We start from the raw sequence: 20,372 nt of genomic DNA on the forward strand, positions 1-20,372 counted from the left end.
CAAATAAATTACATAAATAAAGTTTTAATCTTTAACACAAATTACCATCCTATAAATATAAGTATATAACCAAATAAATAGAAACTTCAAGACTCATTTATGTCCTTCTTAATCCTCATCTTTAAGCAAAACATTTAAATCTTGTTTGAATTATGTCTCAAGGTTTGAATCATTATCAATTTATTATTTAATATTCATTGTCATAAAAAAAAAGAGATAGTGAGTTTTAATTTAAACTAAACTTATTAATTTAATAAGTAAAAATTAAAGACATTGAAATATATAAAATAAACAATATCATTTATAATTAAATTATTAATTTTATATAATTAAATATATAAAATTATTAAATTAACTAAAATTATTTTTTTTAGCTCGTCCCAACCCATTAATAAGATGGGTTGACTCATTTAGACCTAGTTCTAATATAAGTTTAAATTTTCAAACTCAACCCATCTCATTTTCAATAAAAAAATAAGTCCACTCAATGGCCCAAGCATATTTTGACTAGTCTACTTGAAAGATGCTATTTCAAGTCAAATATAGACCTAAATTATGTGAATGGAAATTTCAATTAAGAAAATATTAATCAATTAAGCAAATTTCTTAATTTTTTCAAGTGAAATTAATCAACAAAAAATTAATCAATTAACAAAAAATTAATTGAATGGAAATTTCAATTAAGAAAAATTGTGAAATTAATCAATTAACAAAAAATTAATTTAATTGACAAGGAAAAATGTGAAATTAGTCAATTAACAAAAAATTTGATTAATCAATTAACAAAAAATTAATTGAATTGAAATTAAAAAAAATTAATTACGCTAGAAGAAGGGCTTGAACCTTCGACCTTGTGGTTAACAGCCACACGCTCTAACCAACTGAGCTACTCCAGCTATTTATGTATATTATTTTATTTCCAACAATACTATATTTTCCTACAAAAATACTAATATTGATAAAAAAAATCCGTGACGGCTTAAAAAGAAAAGATTTTTGATATATGTTGGTCTGGTCAAGGGCAGCTCAACCTCAATTCATCTAGCAAAGCATTCAAATCAGAGTAAGATGATTCACCTTCTTCCATAGCCTTCCTCGCCATATTTTTCAATTCCTTAGCTCGGCTTCTCATTTCCTCAGCTTCTTCACCAACCATTACCCGACTCACTGCCCTTTCTATATCTTCCTTCATTACTTTAAATTTTGTACTAGGATCATCTCCCCATCTGCACCATTCTTTGGCTCCAACATCTACTCCAATCTTCAGAACTTCTGTAACCAGCTTTTCGTTGCAGAACTGTTCTGCACAAAGAGGCCAAGTAACCATTGGCACCCCAGCAGTTATACTCTCTATTGTTGAGTTCCACCCACAATGGGTCATGAACCCTCCTACAGCTTCATGATCAAGGATCAAAACCTGGGCCGCCCATCCCCTAATTATCAAACCCTTCCCTTCCATCCTCTCTTCAAATCCTTCTGGCAACCATTCTTCTTTGTCTTCATCGTTCACCTTTCTTACAACCCAAATGAAATCCTGTCCTGAAGCTTCAAGGCCCTTAGCTATCTCATTTAGCTGAGCAGCTGAAGTCCTGAATATACTTCCAAAACATATGTAGAGAACTGAGTTGGGTTTCTTCGAGTCTAACCATCTTAAACACTCATGTCTGTCAATGGAGGCTGCATTTCCTCTTTCGGCTTTATCTTCGTTGTTCCTGTTGCAGAGTGAAACAGGACCAACCTGCCATGCCTTCCTTCGCATAACTTTGGAATAGTGTTGTGTGTAAGCTGGTTCTAGCTCGTGGAAACTATTTACTATGACTCCATAGCTTGTCAACTCTGATTTGATAGCTTCATCTATCAGCTTTTTCCGCTCAGTTTCTGCTGTATCTTTAATATAATCTGGCAGCTGCAATCTTGTCATCTTTATCTGGTCCGGGAGGCCAGGCACATCAAAGGGTTCAGATTCAGATGAAATCTTCTTGAAGGGTTCATGGCGTATTAAGGTATCAACGACACAAAGAGCAAAGCAGCTTGTTCCATGAAAAACCAGTCTTGGGATCCCAAACTTGCCAGCAATATCTGTAGCCCATGGAAACATCCAGTCAGCCACAAGGCAATCAGGGCGGAGCTCTTCAAGGATCCGCTCAAGTGGTTGTTGGAAAAGATTGATGGCCTTGAGAAACTTTGGTATCATTTCTTGTGAAGTGATGGAACTCACGTTCTCGCATCCTTCAGGCAGGCCTACCTCAGATGCAGGAAATTTTATTACCAAAGTACTAATGTCAAAGCCCAATTGCTTTTCTCTTTGAATTTTGCTGGCAAAGAGAAGAGCATTAAGGGGAGTAGTAACAATAGTTACCTTTACTCCATGCATAGCAAAAAGTCTAGCCATGTCCACTGTTGGGATCAGGTGACCATGGGCAAGTTGTGGAAAGAAAATGAAATGAAGCTGGCGTGAATTTGAGGCCATTTAGCTTGGTTCAAGGGAAGAAACAGGACAGGAGTAAATTGATTTGGCAAGTAAATTAAAAGTTAATAAGCTCCTTATTTATACACAAAGCAAACAATGAAAACACTGTCATTCAAAGACACAGGTGCTTGAAGCACAAGAAAATGTCTTGATAGGTGACATGAATTTGTTTGCTTGGACTGCAAGTATGCTTATAGTTAATAACTACCCTGGAAGATATGTGAAAAGGTCATAGCTAATTTAAATAATGCATAAAACAGACAACCGCCCATCGTCACTGACTTATTTTATCAATAAAATATTAGGAAAACAGCTTCCAACTTCAAGTCCATGTTCATTGTTTTACACTTCTCTCATGTGAAACTTACTTACTAATTTGTTTTACTTGCTTGGCAAGGAATCTCAATCTACTTGGAAGTCTATTTATTTTTGTTTAAGTCCAAGTCTTAATCAACTTTTTCCTGGCAGCAAGATCATCATCTTTATCCATTTCACCTATAGTCTCTGCATAACGAATTCAAATGGAGCAGCCCAATTACCATTCCGTTTAGCCCTTGCACACACAACAGCACAAGAGCTAGTTACTTTGCATCTCTTTCCTATTCAGGCCCACAACATTTTGGATATGAAGGTGTGTATAGCCCAGTACAGGAAAAGTTTATGACATGTAACAATATTTTATTTAATAAAATAATAAAAGAAAAAGGAAAGGAATAACTAAATAAAAGCGATTTCCACTTTAATTTTACTTTAGTTCCCATTTTAGTGTATTAAAAAGAGAAAAAGAAAAAGAAAAAGAGAATGTTTGCCTTATTATTCCTCAGTAAACATACTCTCATGCCTCCACTTAGCTGCAAAAATTCTCCACTTTCACTAGTAAGTCTCTCTCTCTTTCTTTCTGAATGCATTTTTCAGCTTTCGGTTTGTTGAAATTCCTTTACTTCCATTGAAGAAGAACATGGGTTCCAGATTTTCATCGCTGTAAAACTCCCTCTTTTCTTCTTCTGTCACTCTGCTGTTCTTTACTCTTCAGTTTTAGTTCATGGCTCGAAATATTTAGCCTTTTATAGAGCATCAGAAGAAATGGGTTTTATGTTTTAGCTTCCATAACTGTAAGTAGTTTCACAGTTTAGTTTTAGTTCTGAGTTTGTTTTCACTCATGGAGCTGAAATGGGTTGTTGCTGTTTTTCACCCCTGGAAACCCTCAGAATTACATACACTGCCACTCTTGCTCTTGATAATACTACCACTATGTTCTTTTAACCTGTCTCAGTGTTTTGATCTTGACCCAGAAGACAAAGCCTCACTATTATTGTTCAGGTCATCGGTTAAAGACCCTGGCCAGAGCTTAGAAACCTGGGTTGGGTCAAACTGCACCAACTGGACCGGTATTTCTTGTGAAAACCGGACCGGTCGGGTTGTTTCTGTGAACTTGGCTAACATGAATTTGTCCGGTAAAGTGCACCCTGGCTTATGTGAACTGTCATTTCTTGAATACTTGAAATTGTCTCAGAATAACTTCAATGGCACGATTCCAACGTGTTTTGGTTCGTTGGGTAGTCTTAAGACTCTTGACCTTAGTCACAATAGCTTTAGTGGGGTTCTACCTGATGATATCATGAGGCTTAGACAATTAACAGAACTTGTGTTGAATGCAAACCGAGAACTGGGTGGTGTTTTGCCATGGTGGATTGGTAATTTTTCCAGCAATCTGGAAAAACTTGATTTGAGTTCGAATTCCTTTCATGGGGAGATACCTGAAAGCGTGTTTTACTTGAAGTCTTTGAAGCACTTGGATCTTGGAGACAATCATTTATCAGGCAATATTCATGAGTATTATCAGTCACTGGAGTTTCTTAATCTTGCTTCGAATCGGTTATCTGGTACTTTGCCTTGTTTTTCTGCTTCTACTCAGAGTCTTACAGTTATGATATTGGCTAACAATTCTCTTGTGGGAGGAATACCTACTTGTATTGCCTCACTGGAAGCATTGACGCACCTTAATCTATCATTTAATCACCTGAGCTATGGGTTATCTCCGAGACTTGTGTTTACAGAAAAGTTGCTTGTGTTGGACTTGAGTTTCAATGATTTATCAGGTCCTGTTCCAAGCAAAATTGCAGAGGCAACAGAAAAATCAGGCCTTGTTCTTCTGGACCTCTCTCACAATCACTTTTCTGGTAAAATCCCATTGAGGATCACCGAGCTGAAGAGTTTGCAAGCATTGTTTCTTTCTCATAATCTCCTTACAGGGGCAATTCCAGCACGGATTGGAAAGTTGACTTATCTTCAAGTAATTGATCTGTCGCACAACTCCTTATCAGGTTCAATTCCATTAGACATCGTTGGGTGTTTTCAGTTGCTTGCACTGATGCTCAATAACAACAATATTTCTGGTGAACTTCAACCTGAGCTTGATGCATTGGATAGCTTGAAGATATTGGATGTAAGCCACAACAAGATTTCTGGTGAAATCCCACTAACCTTGGCAGGGTTAAAATCACTAGAGATTGTAGATTTGAGCTCCAACAACCTCTCTGGAGCACTGAACGATGCAATTACCAAATGGTCAAACCTCAAGTATCTCTCCCTAGCTCAGAACAAATTCAGTGGGAATATATCCAGCTGGCTATTCACTTTTGGAGCAATCCAGATGATCGATTTATCTGGGAACAAATTCTCAGGTGTCATACCAGATGTTAGCTTCAACATTAGCTTCCACAATAACAGTGGAAACAGTGATAGAGCACCTAAAGAACCATTTATTGCAATGAGAAATGCTGAGATAAAAATTTCTGTCATGGTCATTGATAGTAGTGAATTAAGCTTCAACTACAAGGTGTCTTCAACAGTTGGAATTGACTTGTCTGATAACTTGTTACGCGGTGAGATTCCAGATGTTCTATTTGAAGTAGAAGGATTGGAATATCTGAATTTATCTTATAATTTTCTCGATGGTGAGCTTCCAAGTTTGGAGAAAATGTGGAACTTAAGGGTCCTGGATTTGTCACATAATTCCTTATCCGGCCAGATCCCTGCAAACATCTCAACCCTTAAAGATCTGGTATTCTTGAATTTATCATATAACAGTTTTTCAGGATCTGTTCCTGATAACCAGGGATATCAGAGATTCCCAGGAGCATTTGCTGGTAATCCTGATTTGTGTGTGGAGTCCTCTGGTGACGGGTGTTACAGAGCAAGCCCCACTGTGGTGCCTGGGAGGACATTTGAAGAAGTTGAGGGACCAATATTGGTTTGGGTGTTCTGTGTAAGTGCTTTTGTTAGTTTCTATTTTGGTGTTGTGGCTCTCTTTTGTTCTGCTCGAGCAAGGAGTTACATCCTCCAGACAAAATTTTAATGCAGTGAAGGCTTTCTTCTGTACATTTACATTTCTCTACTTTAGGGGGCTACTTTTCTTACTGAGATTTAAACTCATGCTCAAAACATTAGAAGGTATGACATCTCAAAGATCAGATTCTCTTTATCCGGTAATATTTAATCTTACACTTCTATGTATGACAGCTTCTATCTGTTAAGATTTAATGGCTTGATGTCAATGATTAGATTCTCGTTTGATTCATGAACTTGTTCTCTTAAATACCTGTGGAACTGCAATCTTTTGAGATGAAACAAAAACCTTCTGTTTTTATCATCAAAGAGAAGTCAAAGGGCTTAGAAGACTTATGTATGCCCTTTTTAAAACCTTTTCTCCTCCTTTTAGCTAATAACTGGTCATTTATGATAGTTCCCACTTCCTGGGTTCAAATTTAAGCATCCCATTCCCCCGTAGAGTTCTATAAGTAGATTAGTGAGGGGAAAAGATGACTTGATTTTGAATATGTCATCCTAATGGTGTTGGTAGTTCAGAACGTTGGTGGGTTTATTCACTCCACATTAGAAAGGAAGAAGTTCTTTAAGTAATCTTGGTAGAGCAAGTACTTGATATTGGTGATTGCCATTTTAGTTTTCATAAATTAAATGAATACAATTCTGAAAAGTTATTATTGTTTATCAATGCTTAACCATTGATGGAAATGCTGCATTTGTTCTCCAAGGGTTGTCTTATAAAAAGACTGTATTCATCAAGTATATAAAGAACTCTTCCATGGAACCATTTGCACAACTGCTTGGAGAATGGAGAGTTTTGAAGCTTTCTTGTATTCTAGAGGCATCATAGCCTTTAAGACTGTTCTTCATGCCCCAAAGCCAAATTTCTTCTTTCTTAGTGATGAAGAGAAGATTGATTGGCAAAACAAATCTTTGTACAAATATTAAATATCCAATAAGTTTCTCGTTGTAATGCCCTAAAACAAACATAACATTAACTTGTAATACCTTTCAAAAAAAAAAAAAAACTTTTACTACCTCTCTTTAAACAGGTTGAGTAGGTTTTAAATCTCTTTACTTCCCTTAAACCAATCTATTCTTTCCAAACTATAAATTCCAAAAGTTGATACCACTATAAGAAGCAAGAATCTCGTAGGGGCTATCCAAAAATAATGAACAAACAAGCTCCTTTTAAAATGAGAGAATTGACTCAAAGAAAAGAAAGACAACAGTAACAGAAAGTTAAAGAAAGATAAAACTTCGAAGAGAATTATGAACCAACTCCTTAGCTATAATAACAAAACCTTACTGCACTATCAGTGGTAGAAGATGATTTAAGGCCCACAGCATAAAGGTTTTAAATAATTGGCCTTAATTTCCTATTTATATCCACAATGATCCTTCTTACTTAAGACACGTAAGAAAAATATTTTAAGTAATCCCAGAAGAAAGGTCCTAGTTGCCTGATCAATGGGGGTAATTGGTGAATATATGCTTTTCATTCTAAATTGGGATTTGGGGTGCAAGAGTTTGCTACCCAAAGATTGTATCCTGGGAGGGAAGAAAGCACCAACACCAATAGTCTTACAACTTTTTCCATCCATTTTCTTTACTTATTTCTTCTTGTTTGTATCATTTCATAACGTTAACCAAACCAAGATTCTCTGTCTTCTTGGAACTGAGAAGGGGTTAATACATTGCCCTTTACTTGATACTGTCACAAAAAACGAATGGCCGAAAGCAAAAAGATTATACACCAACGCCATCAAGCATATGATTTTGCCACATGTACGATGAACATCCAATCTTCCTTTCCTCACCCTCAATCATAAATAGCGGTCCATTGCTCAACCTGGGATGTACTTGGGACTTGCGTAATCAAATTCATAGTAAAAGCTTCTCTCATTTCTCGATCGTCTGCTTCACAAAATGTCTTGCTGTGGAGATTGCTGCGGTGGTGGCTCCATTGGGTGAAAATTTTATTTATTTTCTTATTTTTATGATTTCCTATATATATATATATATATATATATGCACACACACACGGTTGCATGCATTTGAATAATGTAGGGTTTTGGACAATGAAATTTGAGAAGACTGATGTATATTTTTGTCATGTTATGAACAGGTATCCTGACTTGGGATACTTAGAAAAGACCACCACTGAGACCTTTGTCTCCGGAGTTGCCACAATGAAAATGTATGCTGGAATTATAGTCATAGACATGCATTCATGCCAAAATTATGGTCTTTAACCATATATTTTTCTTCTTCCAATTACTATTCAATCAGATTTCTTGATTCTTATGACCATTATTGGCAGGTCGTATGAGGGGCCCGAGGAAAGGTTTGGAGCTGAGAACGAGTGCAAACAGTGCGGATTCTCAAACTGCAGCTGCAAATGAAAAAGAGGAAAAGGTCCATATGTATATGTATCTTAATATATAATAAGACAGCCATTGCTTTGGCAGAACCTTTTCCAGGGTTTTGCTGCTGTGTTTTAATGGCTAGAATTTGGTCTTGTTAATTGCTGTCAGTGGTTGCTGTTTTGTCATTGTCGAGTCTTGGTCTTGTGCACGTTTAGAAGCCCGAGAGGGGAGCTTGGGTTTTATGGAATGTAACATTTCAATGCTTTTCCTTTCATTTGAGTTGTGAATTGGCTACTGCCCTCTACAATTTCTATGCTTGAAACTTCTGATAAGGTCGATTAATCTTATTCTTTTTGGTACCAAGCAAAGGTGTATGAAGATGATCATGCATATAAACATGATCTTGCCTTAAATTCTGTGAATCCTTACGCATAATGCATTCAAATTCCCACCATTGAATAAAGGGTATAAATGAATTATACTAGTTCCCATCATTCAATTCTGTTTCATAATGTACCCAAAAAAGGATTCTTTCTATTTCATCATTTTCCTGTACAGGGTGTTTCTTTTCTTCCTTTGTTGAAAATTTTAATAATCCAAAGGCATAAGATGGGTACTTGTAAGCTTCGTCCTCGTGTGAGATGTTCAAGGTGTAGCTAAGGAAATACTATGGTCAGTCCATCATGACAAGGCAGGGATCCCCGGGAATAGAAAGTATCTACTGGAACTAATACCGCGTGTTAAACAACATTTACATGCAAATGAAATATAGCCTTTAATAAAGGGAAAAAAGGTGACGCAACAGCTTTCACAAATCGGCTTTCTTTTCCTACAATGGTTAATAGCCAATAAGGCTCAACATAAAGGGCCAATTTCACAATTCTAGAGCTAAACCTGTAACCAAGCAACCCTCACCACCCAAGACCCTTAAAAGGGAGAATTAGATGGTAAATCTTCGGAGAAAACAAAAGAAACAAAAAGAATAATTGTAAGTTTGATGATTAGATCTATCCTGATCTACAACAACATTGTCGAAGGGGGCACTTATAAATCAAGGTTGGCCTGCACAATGTAAAAACAAAGCCAAAATTTCTCCCTGAGGTCAACAATTGTATAGAACAGCTCAAAGGTTTCTTGTTGAAGCCAAAATTTTTATGTGCCATTTGACTTATTTTCCTGAGGATCCCTATCTAGCAACTTCAGTAGCAGCAGACAGTCAATGACCATATTCAATCTCCAAAAACCTTTGTATGAGCTCTAATATCTGATTGGACCATCCAGACTACCAGATGCAAACTGAAAATATGGGAACAAGGTGTGGCAATGAGATTAGATCATTTTGAAGTTGGTAAATATGTAAAGTTTGCATGTTTCAATTCATCTAAACATGCTGCATCTACATAAGTAGATACTAAACCAACTGCCCTTACTGGTCATGGAAAGAGAGAGCAAGAGAGGTAATTATGAACATAACAATAGCAATATTAGATAAACAAAGCTTGACCCCTGTTCCACCAATCAAAAGTTGATCAACATGAGCAAAGGAAAAAGGCAACTACGAGTAAGGCAACGAAAGCGAAAAACAAGACTTGAAACAAGTAGTTTATATGTGGGAATACAGGCATTAAGAACTGACAAGCTCAGCTGTATAAAAATTCCTAAAGCAGAGTATATCAATTAAATTAACACCATATTCTATGATCTAAAAAGGACTTGTCTCTTTATAAGTGTTAGTAGGACAATTACCCTATGTGCATGTGCACTCATGCACACCTTGCTTATGCATGTGTCTGTGTGCATGAGAGTACCCTCTGGCAGATACATATTTGTATTAATTAGCAGTCCTCAAAAGAAAAATGTGCAAACCCTATCTTTTGGTTTGTTTTAAATCACTTAAATTTTGAAGGCATTTTGAGGCAAAAAACCACAAGCTTCAGTTAATTGTAGCCTTTACTACTTATTTTTTGTTTCCTCCAAAGTTACTAAAATGCAAAAGCATATAGTAAAAACTAAAAAGTTAAAATGAGCAAACTATTTAAATTGTAACATATTTAACCACAATTGTTCCATGTAACAATAAAATCATGCATTTCGTATTCAATTAATTTTTTATTTTAAATTATTCAAAAACATAGTTTATTTATATATCTAGACATGCCTTTGCTTTAGATTTCAGAAGCAAAATGGCACACTTAACAAAAGGAATCTAAGTATTTTATTAAAAAGAATATTCGAGTGTTCCACCAACCAGTGTTTTTTTATTTTTTTTCCTAGTTCATTGCAACTAGTTTCAATCATTACCTGTTGAACAATTGGATTGGTTGACGTTGTGAATTCATCAGTCATTCCTTGCCAGACAACCTTCCCCTCATGAAGAAACAATAACCTATAAGTAGAGAAGAGATTCTTTGAGTAGGGCATCCCACATCTAACAAAAGCAATACAACATCATGATCTCAGAAAACCTGTCAACAGCTCTTCTAATGGTACTATGTTGATGAGTAACAACCACGTAAGATGCAATCTTTCCAGGTTTTCCTAGCGCATCCTCACCCTTCGTATGTACAGAGCGGATAAGATCTTCAACCACCGTCGATGCAATTGGATCAAGCCCAGCTGTCGGTTCATCATATAAAAGCACCTGTCCAGAAGCAAAAAAGAGTTACAAATTAGAGAGCAAGAAACTCAATTTTATAGACAAAGAACACTAACATAGCCATTTTTTTTCTGGTGGTACCCACCAAACCCAGGGCTGAATGAAATCAATTGCACATTAGGTATAAAGTAATAGCTGGCTCAATTGAGTATAATAATACATTTAGGAGAAATTAAAAACTTCTCATTGCATTACTTGCTTAAACATTGGAACTCAACATTTTGTAATACTCTCCCTTCCGAGTACGGTCAAGGAGCATGGTTCTTGTTTACTTTCTATGATAAGTAACCAAAAGAATGCACTTAGAATGATAAACTTAAAGGGGCATAACTCAATGTAAAGCACCTAAGCTAAAGTATAAGCTCTCCTACCATATAAAAGAATAAAGAAGAGGAAAAAAAATGAGCAAATTTGAAGAGGCACATATAAGCAAGAGTAAGCATATCTTGGAGACACGTTCTACGTTGAGGCAACAATATATAAGCATAATATTTTCTACAGAAATGTAGACTACATTAAGATAAGATAACTTGCATAGGTCTCCAAGCTACTTGCTTTGACATTTTCTACCAGCCCCTCACAATTCACAGAGAGAAGACCCACAGTCAGGATATGACCTAACTCCAATATAAAACAAATTAATACATAGGACCTCATTTCAGGAGCAAAGTTGCCAATGAGCTATAAATTACCCCATAACTCGTGCACATAAAACAATAACAACTTGCTTTCTCTTAATTATTCTACTTTGACTGAAGTCTTTTACTGGCCTTCTGCAATTTGTATCCTTATAGAAGATAAAATGAACACTAATCAGATGATACTTAGAATAATAAATCATTATTAGTTGCCAAACCATTTGGACGTTCTACTGAATCTTGCAAGCATAAGGAGTTTTAAGCAACTCAGTTAACGCTATGGCTTAGATCAAACCACAATTTTCAAAATATTTCTATCCACTAATGTAGATCTCTCTAGTCAACTGGTAAGAATACCAGAATAAAGGCCAAAAGAAACAGCAACATCTATAAAAAAAAGAAAGATTCTAAACCTGCAGCGTATAATTCAGCATATAGACATTACCACATAATAAATTCATGAGAAAGTTCAAATTTGCAGCTTTCTTCATTAGTTATCTACCTTCAAATCATGAGGATGAAATGAAACTATTAAAATAAATTGAAAAGTAGAACAGAGGAGGGCAGAGGATGAATAGATAGATGGATTGGAGACAGAGAGATAGAAAACTACAGATTAAGACTTGAAAATAACTTGCAGTTATTGCTAGTGAAACATATGACAGATCAAACGATAACTGATTTTATAAATCATCAACTCCTCTGCACAAACTGGAAGAAAAGGAGGTGAGCAAGCCAGATTATACGCAAAGTGGAACAAGCAGACTAAATTTCATGTTCCTAGGGTTCAGGATTAAAATCTGAAAGCAAACAGAATCAACCGGATGCTAGTTGAAAGTCCACTTTCCTATGGTGCCATTAATTTGGTTTGGAAGACCATCTATAAGTTTACCTTAAGACGTCTAAATGAGTCAGCTGTACAATGATGAAAATTTTTTATCAAAATTACAAAGGATTACTACAAAAGCTCCATCATCCATTTAATGAAAGTTAAGCAGCATTCCAGAGAGGAATTTATCATACCTCGGGCTCAATTGCTTCTTTGGTGATATCACAAATTATGGAACGAGCTAAAGCAACTCTTTTTTTCATTCCTCCAGACAACTCAGAAGGTAACCTGTCCTCAACTCCCTGAAGAGAACATTAAGTTAGACTTGGCATCAGCGGGAAACTAGAAGGTACATGCGTTCACATTGCAAAAGAAGGTGATGGAAGAGAAGATATACATCATACTGCTAAAAGCATTAATAAGCACAGATAGCATATGAGAATTGATGTTCAGCAGGAATCAAACTAACAATGAAAAAGAAATTTAAATAGACTTCATTATGTTGAAATACATCATTATAAGACCTTAAAATATTAGCTACATACTAACTAAATCAAGCAATTTTTTTTTTTTTAAAGTTGGGAATACTAATTAGCATTCTCTTCTTTCCAGGCAAAGAAATTGGAAATGCTGGCATACCTTCAAACCAACAGCAGCCAAGTTCTCTGTCACAAGCTTTGAGATTTGTTCGTCAGGCATTCCCGAATGTTCATATCTAAGCAATTAATAGACAAAAAGTCATCAACCAACTTTATAAGTTTTTTTATTTAGGAAAAAGGAAGTTAGGTCAAAGCATAGGCCCCTCGATACTGAGGACAAAAATGTGTATAGGATATCTAAGAAAAATATATACTGTCTCTTACAAAAGGAAACCAACATTTTCACGAACAGTCAAAGAATCGAAAAGTGCCGCACTCTGAAAAACCTGTTAACAAAAAAGTACATAGACAGATGGATCATACCACAAATAAATTATCCTTGAAACCTGCCAATTCAGTTTTTTCAGAGTTTAAATAGAATTTTTACCAGTCCAATTCGAAGACCAGATATCTCATCATCACTGATTAAACCTGATCTTTTTCTGCCTCGAACATAAACCTCTCCCTGCACATAAGAATTATGCATTCTCTATATATGTAACCAAGTAATAATAGATCAATGTACAACATAATTGCGCAAAAATGATTAGCAAAAATATGAAACCAGACTCAATATGCAATGAGCCACCTTGTCTGGAGCAAGAAGTCCAGCAATAATCTTCAGAATTGTAGATTTCCCAGTTCCAGAAGGACCAATAATTCCAACAGCTTCACCATGCCTAATCTATTGATCAGGGAAATGTTAGCATATAAAAACAGAAAAAGAATTTTAAAAAAGAATACTACAACATAACACCAAAAAAAAATTATGTGAATTATTTAAAAAAAAAATTCAGCAACTATCATACTCAAGGAATGATTCTGACCTACGTTGCTCAGACTAGGATATGAGTATCTGACACAATATGTCTTAGTATCTGACTCGCCTATTTTTTCAAATTTTTTGACATGGTGGGAGTTGTCAAAAAGGATCCAAAATTAGGATTATGAGTACATAGACATGTCATACAATACTAGAACAAGATATACATCTAAAACCATTAAACTGGAAACAAATAGTTGGTATAAATAATGTGAGATGCCACCAAGAGTTATGGCTGATATGTTACTTACAAATTCAACGAATAAATTCTGTCTATGGCTCAATGGGGTCAGCTATGGTTGGGCCAAGCCTTATGGTGTCCATGAGTAAAGGTTAACATGCTTATGTTGTGAGCAGCATGGTGCTCATAAAGTGGGCAGTCCTCACATCACTCAAGGGAGTTTGTCCAGTCCAGTTTGAGATAGACAAGTGGCTTAGATGCAATGCAGACCAAGAGTCCAACTCTCATTACTGAACCCAAATTAATGAAACCTTACACCACATGGCATATGATATGACATATTCTTTGACTCTCTATCTTTTAAAAAACCACATCTTTCAGATGAAGCATATGCTATCAGAAAGCTTCATTTGAATTGTACCACTTTTCCAGCTTTTCACATATAAACTTCTACAAGAAACATCAAAAGTTAAGCTCATGCCGACCATGATTGAAGGACATCAAGGATTAGGACAACCAAGGCACACCTACTAGAACACCAATCAAAGCTGTCAATAAGCTCGGCAGAAAATTGCCATCGGAACCCCAATGGAGTCATAAGTTGTCTCCCCAACAGTGTCAGCCATGTCTGACACAGATCCCATATGCTTGTCCACATTGAGTTGTGTCAATACAAATACTCAGCCAAATATGTCAAGTCTAAGCATCATAGATTATGGAAAAATAATTGTAATCATGCCAATGTTTTATCCACTAATGAGAGGACACCAATAATGAAAGATTGTATGAGCTACAATATAGGACAGTTGGACAGGAAGATGACACAGACAGAACTAGTAAAATTTAAAACCACACACCCAAATGGAACAATGGTCTTTAAAGAATCACTGAAAAGTATTATCATCTCAACTCAACTAAAACTAGTTTCTTTCAAATCTCTATTGCAGCTAAAAACTAGAATCAATAATCAGAAAAGAAAGAGAAAATGAAACAGAAACTCAAATTCTTTTCCTAATAGGGAACTGAAAATGAAAGAAATATGTTCTTTACTCGTGACAGAATATAAAAACTTCATTCTGGAGAAGATAAGAGAATGGCAGGAAAATTATGAGGTCTAACATGGTAATATACCACTTGAGGTCATCTTATGCACTGGTTTGAGAAGTGATATGATGGCATGCGTCACTAGCTGCAAATGCTTTTCACTCTTCTATAGCATGTAGAAGCCCAAAACATGTACCAAGATTCACTCTCACCCAGAAATAATTCGTTAAAAAAATTGTTTGAGCTCCCCTAACCCCCCCTTTTTTTTCCGCAAAAGAAAATGTCAATCAGGAATTTTTTAAAAACATCTAATAACTTGAAATCACCCTCATGCAGTCCAAGCCATAAGTATCTATCCATATGCAATCCAAGCATCCCTAAAATAAAAGAAAACATATTTAGAGCCACAAAAATCACCTTGAAGCTCACACCTTGCAAGATATGCTTTTCTCCAAATGACTTGTACACGTTTCGACATTCAATGAGAACATCAGAGCCGTTCTCATTCTTCACTTCCTTGCTCAAATTCTCAGATTTAGATGATTCCTGAAAACATAACCATGCAAATCACCATGTTAAAACTTGAAAATTAAAAATAAGAAATAAAAATAATTAATCTAAATCAAGTTCTCAAGTTCTTAAGCTTCCATTTAGTTGTTGCATTTGCTATTTGCTTTTTGCTTCCAAAAGCAGAAAGCACATTAGGATACTAAAGCAATAATATTTTAAATAATTAAACATTAAAACTGTAGTTTTTCTGGAGAACAAAATGCATATTTTTACTTGTATATAAAACAATTATGATAGAAGTGGTATTGCATTTAGTTATTCGTTCATTTATAATCATAAATCATTCGGCTTTTATTTTATTTTATTTTTTGGAAGCAAAAGCTAAAAGAAAAAGCAAATAGAGCCTAAAAATCTGTAAAATGCAAAACATGTTGGATATTTACACAGTTCGATCGCAGAAAGAAAGAGTATGCATAAATTTGGATGTAAACAATTTGAAAGCAAAAAAGGAAAAAAAAAAAAGAAAAGAAAGTAATTGCAAGATCAATGACATATGCAAAGACACTGTTAGCAATCAAACACAATCCACTCAGCTGAACTGCACAATTTTTTAAGTCAACCTAAAGAAATTTCCAAAAACATTCAATTAAATTCAAGAAAGAACTGTAAAACAACAGAAACCAAAAAAAATGCAGAAACTAACAAATGGGGATAGCAGAAATATTTACAGTCAATTTGCTTCCAGAGAATCCATCACGTCCCAAGTTCCTAGGAGGTGCCACACAAGCACAAATAACATTTTTTTGCTCCTTCCTCTTCTTATTAAACCAACAACATTTGCTTCTTTTCGTACCCAAATCACAATTTTTACTTGATGTCGCTGAAGTAAATAACCCCAACGAGCTTGATAAAAAAACCGTACTCGCCATTGTTTTTTAAGCGAAACGAAAAAAATAATTGAATTTGGCTACTTTGAAACTGAAATTTTCAAAGAGAGTTTGAACAGGAAATCTGGGTATTGAAAATCAGTGATTCTGGAGATGACGCAGATCGGTTCATTAAGCCAAAAAACCATAGGAAACGAATGAATTTGTGAATTTTGAAAGATACCCAGATGAGTTAATTGATTAAAAAAACTCCAAACTTGAAGTAGGAATTCGGTTTGGAATAAAAGAGCCAAAAATTTAACCTATTCTTTGAACAGAAGAGAAAGACAGGAACCATGGGAAGGAAAAAAGGTCCTTATATAGGAAGCGTGAAAAGCGTGCGCCTTGGACTGGCGGTCGGTGGGAGCATGTCTACTCGTTTCTATTGTCATGTGAATTTGGGTTCCTGATTCAATGGTGGAAGATACCGAGGAATATAAATTGGATACCAACTTCTCAATTTGAACAATCAAGTAGTCTGATTTTTATTTTTTTCAAACACTTAAATCTTTTAAGAGTGCATTTAGGTGAGAAATTTCAAAATTTTGTATAATTTTAAAAAATTAAAGTATTTTAAAATACATTAATTTTTGATAAATATTGTTTGAAATGACATTTGAGAATTGGAATTTGATGCAATAAAAATAATTATAAAAAATTGATGTTAGTGATTAAAAAAGAAAAATATGCATACATTAGATTTGTAAAAAATGTATAAATGTTATTAATAATATAAAAAATTGAAAATAATATATTTAAAATTATATGTTTTGTAGATTTTATTTGGAATTTGTACATGAGATTGCATAAAATGATTTATACATCACAATTTTTACAATGAGTTATACTGATTGTCTGGTTAATTATGGGTTTGTTCTTGATTTTTATTTTTCTTATTTGAGTTATAAATATAAATTCTTTGCGGTGAAAGAGGATGGAGATTTTACTCCACTGATATTTCCCTTTTTTTTTGTAAGTTATATGTTAATGGTAAAGTTATTCTTTCAATAAATTAGTATGAGAAGATTGTTTTATTAAAAATAAAAAAGTTTTCAAACTTTAGAAAGCTGCTGTAATATATAGACTATGCACCCCTGCTCTAATTGAGTGACACTGCCGATACTTGATGGGCTTGCTAATTCTGCATATGGGCCCCACTTCAAGCCCATTAACTCACTCACAAAACATCCCAAAAGCCCAACGGATCGTTTGGAAATTAGGGTACGCTGTTTCCTTTTTATCACGTGCATTAATTGTGGGAAATTTCATACATGCAATGAAATTGAACGCGTAAACAAACTCCCAAAAGAGATCCACATGGACTTTGCGCCACTATGACGCTCTTTGGTCTCTGTTATCTCCTTCTCGTTTCCTTTCTTCGTCTCAAAGAAACAAGCAAAAGAAAGCTTCAAACCCTCCTCCCACAACCCAACTGAGAAATCAACCTTGAATTTTTTAGTGAAAGTCAGAGTCTTCGATGGAGTGGATTCGAGGGGAAACGATTGGACATGGAAGTTTTGGGACTGTCAACTTGGTGGTACCTAAAAAAGGCACTTCAAAATCGTGTCCCGTCATGGCTGTCAAGTCTTGTGAAACGATCAACTCTGCTTCTCTCAAGCACGAGAAGGAAGTGCTTGATCAGCTTGGTTTTTGCCCACAAATCATTCGTTGTTTTGGCGAGGAATATATGGCTGAGAACGGTGGGGAATATAACCTGTTCTTGGAGTATGCTGATAAAGGTTGCTTGGCTGATCAGGTTAAGAAGAGCGGTGGAAACTTGATAGAATCCGATGTTAGAAGATATGCAAGATCGATACTTAAAGGGCTACGCTTTATTCATGCCAAAGGGTTTGCTCACTGTGATATTAAACTTCAAAATATTCTTTTATTCGGTAATGGGGATGTCAAGATAGCTGATTTTGGGTTGGCGAAGAGAAATGGGGAAGAAGAAGGAGAAGGGCCTCATAGGAGGATAGAAATCAGGGGCACTCCTCTCAGTATCGCACCAGAGTCGGTTATGGAAAACGAGTATGATTCACCGGTGGATATCTGGGCACTTGGATGTGCTATTGTTGAGATGTTTACAGGGAAACCAGCCTGGAGTTTCAAACCAGGATCAAACGTGGCGGCTTTGTTGATTAAAATTGGTGTCAGTGACGAATTGCCTGTAGTTCCTGCGGAGTTATCCGAAGATGGAAAAGATTTTCTCAGTAAGTGCTTTGTTAAGGATCCAAACAACAGATGGACTGCTGAGATGCTCCTGGATCATCCTTTTGTGGCTGCTGATGATGAGAATATTGCAATTATGAATCGATTTGAAGAAGAAGCATCAACATCTCCAAAATGTTCTTTTGAAGAATTTACAATGTCACCAAGATGTCCTTTTGATTTTCCAGACTGGGTTTCAACTCAATCAACAGTTTCTTCTCAATCAAGTTTCCAAGAAAATTCAAGCCCGGTTACGTTGTTTCCAAGTTATGTTTCATCACCTTTGGATCGGATTCGTCAACTGGCTTGTGATCAGGCACCCAATTGGTCAGTTTCCGGAAGCTGGATCACCTCGAGGTAGAAGAACAGAAAAGTAGTTGCAGTTTAATTGCCTTCATCAAATTGGTGATTATTATCATTGTAAATGCTTAGGAAAACATAGGCAGTTTTTATGTTTTGCTGATATTGGCTACTCAGTTGGCCACAGTGTACAGGCCATTCTTTATTTTAAGTATCTTGAAATAAAAAAATTACCAATTCCTTTCCCAAACAAATATTGAATCTTTGCATTTGCATAATATAAAGCCTCAGTTGTTAAGAATTTGTTGTGCGGCTTCAGTTCAAGTTCCAATTTCGATCAAATTGTAGCTAATCATCAATCTTCTGCGGCGCTCGGTAATTGTTCATCTAACGTTGAGACATTATGCTCAAATTCCAACATTGACTTGAACCCTCGAGGATAGATTAAATCTGAACTTTTCTAAAGTAATAATTATGTCTTCGAATGAATAATGGGGAGAAGGTTAGGAAGAGATGAATTTGCTAATCATTTGATGAAAATCATGGTTGGACATATTGCAAGAGGTATAAGTTGCCTATTTGGTTATGAGGAGGTCGAACTTAGGGAATATAATGCCTTTATATATATATACACACACATACGTAACTTAAAGCTTTTCTAGTGTTTAATTTGTTGAAGTAAAATTCTGCTATGTTGGTATTGTTTAATATGGTTTCTGTTTTTTAAGGATGTGACTTTGTGATTACAATTTTATCAAAGGTGTAAGTGGCTAAAGCTAGGTGAAGAAGCATCCTGTTTAAGGGGTGTCGTGGTTAAGCACCGAGATTGATATCCAATGTTTGATCATGGCTTGATGTTATTGGTTGAAGACTTGAAGTAGTCTTTGAGTATGTTAGGTTGTGCAGGAGGTAATGATCTTTTTTACCTAGTTGTAAGGTGGTCTAGAGCAGGAGCCATTAGCTAAGGTTTTTGTAGCTTAAGTGTCATTCTTGGATCTTGCAGGCTTAACTCTCAATAATGTTATTGGCTTCTGTTATGGCTTGCAGTGGTGACTTTGAGTGCATTGTGATGTACATTCATGTGTATAATGTATTGGAATAATTGAAGAAGATGGCAGAACGTGATTTATACAGTGAGTCCAACATTTCTAAACACGGTTCTAATTGGAGGGTGCTGTAGCTCTTCTGGTGTTTGGTCTTTGTTTTCATCTTTAGGTTATTTTTGTTTGAATTGCAAAGGCTTTTGCTCTGTAGTAAGTTGCTAGTTTTGCTAGTTCTGTAGTAACCAGCTGCTTGAGTATCAGTCAGACCAGCAATCTGGGTGCAGCATTGGCTATTTGGGTTTACACCAAAGGTTCAACACACCAACGTAGGTAGACAGATTGATACTATCCCGAGGGCAAGCGGGCGCAGTACTTTGAGAGCTGACCAAAGCACACATGACAAGGTTGAG

The 20,372-nt window shown here is 35.7% G+C and overlaps 4 protein-coding genes, 1 long non-coding RNA gene and 1 other non-coding gene across 7 annotated transcripts; 3 read left to right on the top strand and 3 right to left on the bottom strand.

Annotated features, from left to right (window-relative positions):
- On the bottom strand, positions 823-896 carry TRNAN-GUU. Its single transcript has one exon. It is a non-coding gene; the product is annotated as a tRNA-Asn (tRNA).
- On the bottom strand, positions 838-2,736 carry LOC18599392 (scopoletin glucosyltransferase). Its single transcript, XM_007029342.2, has one exon. The coding sequence runs from the start codon at positions 2,468-2,470 to the stop codon at positions 1,016-1,018; it is 1,455 nt and encodes a 484-aa protein (XP_007029404.2). The 5' UTR covers positions 2,471-2,736; the 3' UTR covers positions 838-1,015.
- LOC18599393 (leucine-rich repeat receptor-like protein CLAVATA2) lies at positions 3,234-6,050 on the top strand. The gene has a single exon (XM_007029343.2). It carries the CDS (start codon positions 3,630-3,632, stop codon positions 5,826-5,828), a length of 2,199 nt encoding a protein of 732 aa, XP_007029405.2. The 5' UTR covers positions 3,234-3,629; the 3' UTR covers positions 5,829-6,050.
- LOC18599394 lies at positions 7,081-8,440 on the top strand. The gene is made up of 3 exons (XR_001928116.1): positions 7,081-7,767; positions 7,926-7,997; positions 8,121-8,440. It is a non-coding gene; the product is annotated as an uncharacterized LOC18599394 (long non-coding RNA).
- LOC18599395 (protein TRIGALACTOSYLDIACYLGLYCEROL 3, chloroplastic) lies at positions 8,946-16,812 on the bottom strand. 2 transcript variants are annotated; one of them, XM_018121585.1, is made up of 10 exons: positions 16,214-16,812; positions 15,393-15,521; positions 13,517-13,612; positions 13,316-13,393; positions 13,153-13,214; positions 12,929-13,004; positions 12,484-12,591; positions 10,720-10,807; positions 10,468-10,552; positions 8,946-9,462 (listed from the first exon to the last, which is right to left on the bottom strand). In XM_018121585.1, exons 1-9 carry the CDS (start codon positions 16,412-16,414, stop codon positions 10,509-10,511), a joined length of 882 nt encoding a protein of 293 aa, XP_017977074.1. In that variant the 5' UTR covers positions 16,415-16,812; the 3' UTR covers positions 8,946-9,462; positions 10,468-10,508. The 2 variants fall into 2 exon arrangements, with proteins under 2 accessions (XP_017977074.1, XP_007029408.2); XM_007029346.2 differs by having other exon boundaries at positions 10,632-10,807; positions 16,214-16,807.
- Positions 17,776-19,098, top strand: LOC18599396 (mitogen-activated protein kinase kinase kinase NPK1). Its single transcript, XM_007029348.2, has one exon. The coding sequence runs from the start codon at positions 17,889-17,891 to the stop codon at positions 18,978-18,980; it is 1,092 nt and encodes a 363-aa protein (XP_007029410.2). The 5' UTR covers positions 17,776-17,888; the 3' UTR covers positions 18,981-19,098.

The sequence above is a fragment of the Theobroma cacao genome, chromosome 5, assembly GCF_000208745.1.
Source record: "Theobroma cacao cultivar B97-61/B2 chromosome 5, Criollo_cocoa_genome_V2, whole genome shotgun sequence".
NCBI lineage: Eukaryota > Viridiplantae > Streptophyta > Magnoliopsida > Malvales > Malvaceae > Theobroma > Theobroma cacao.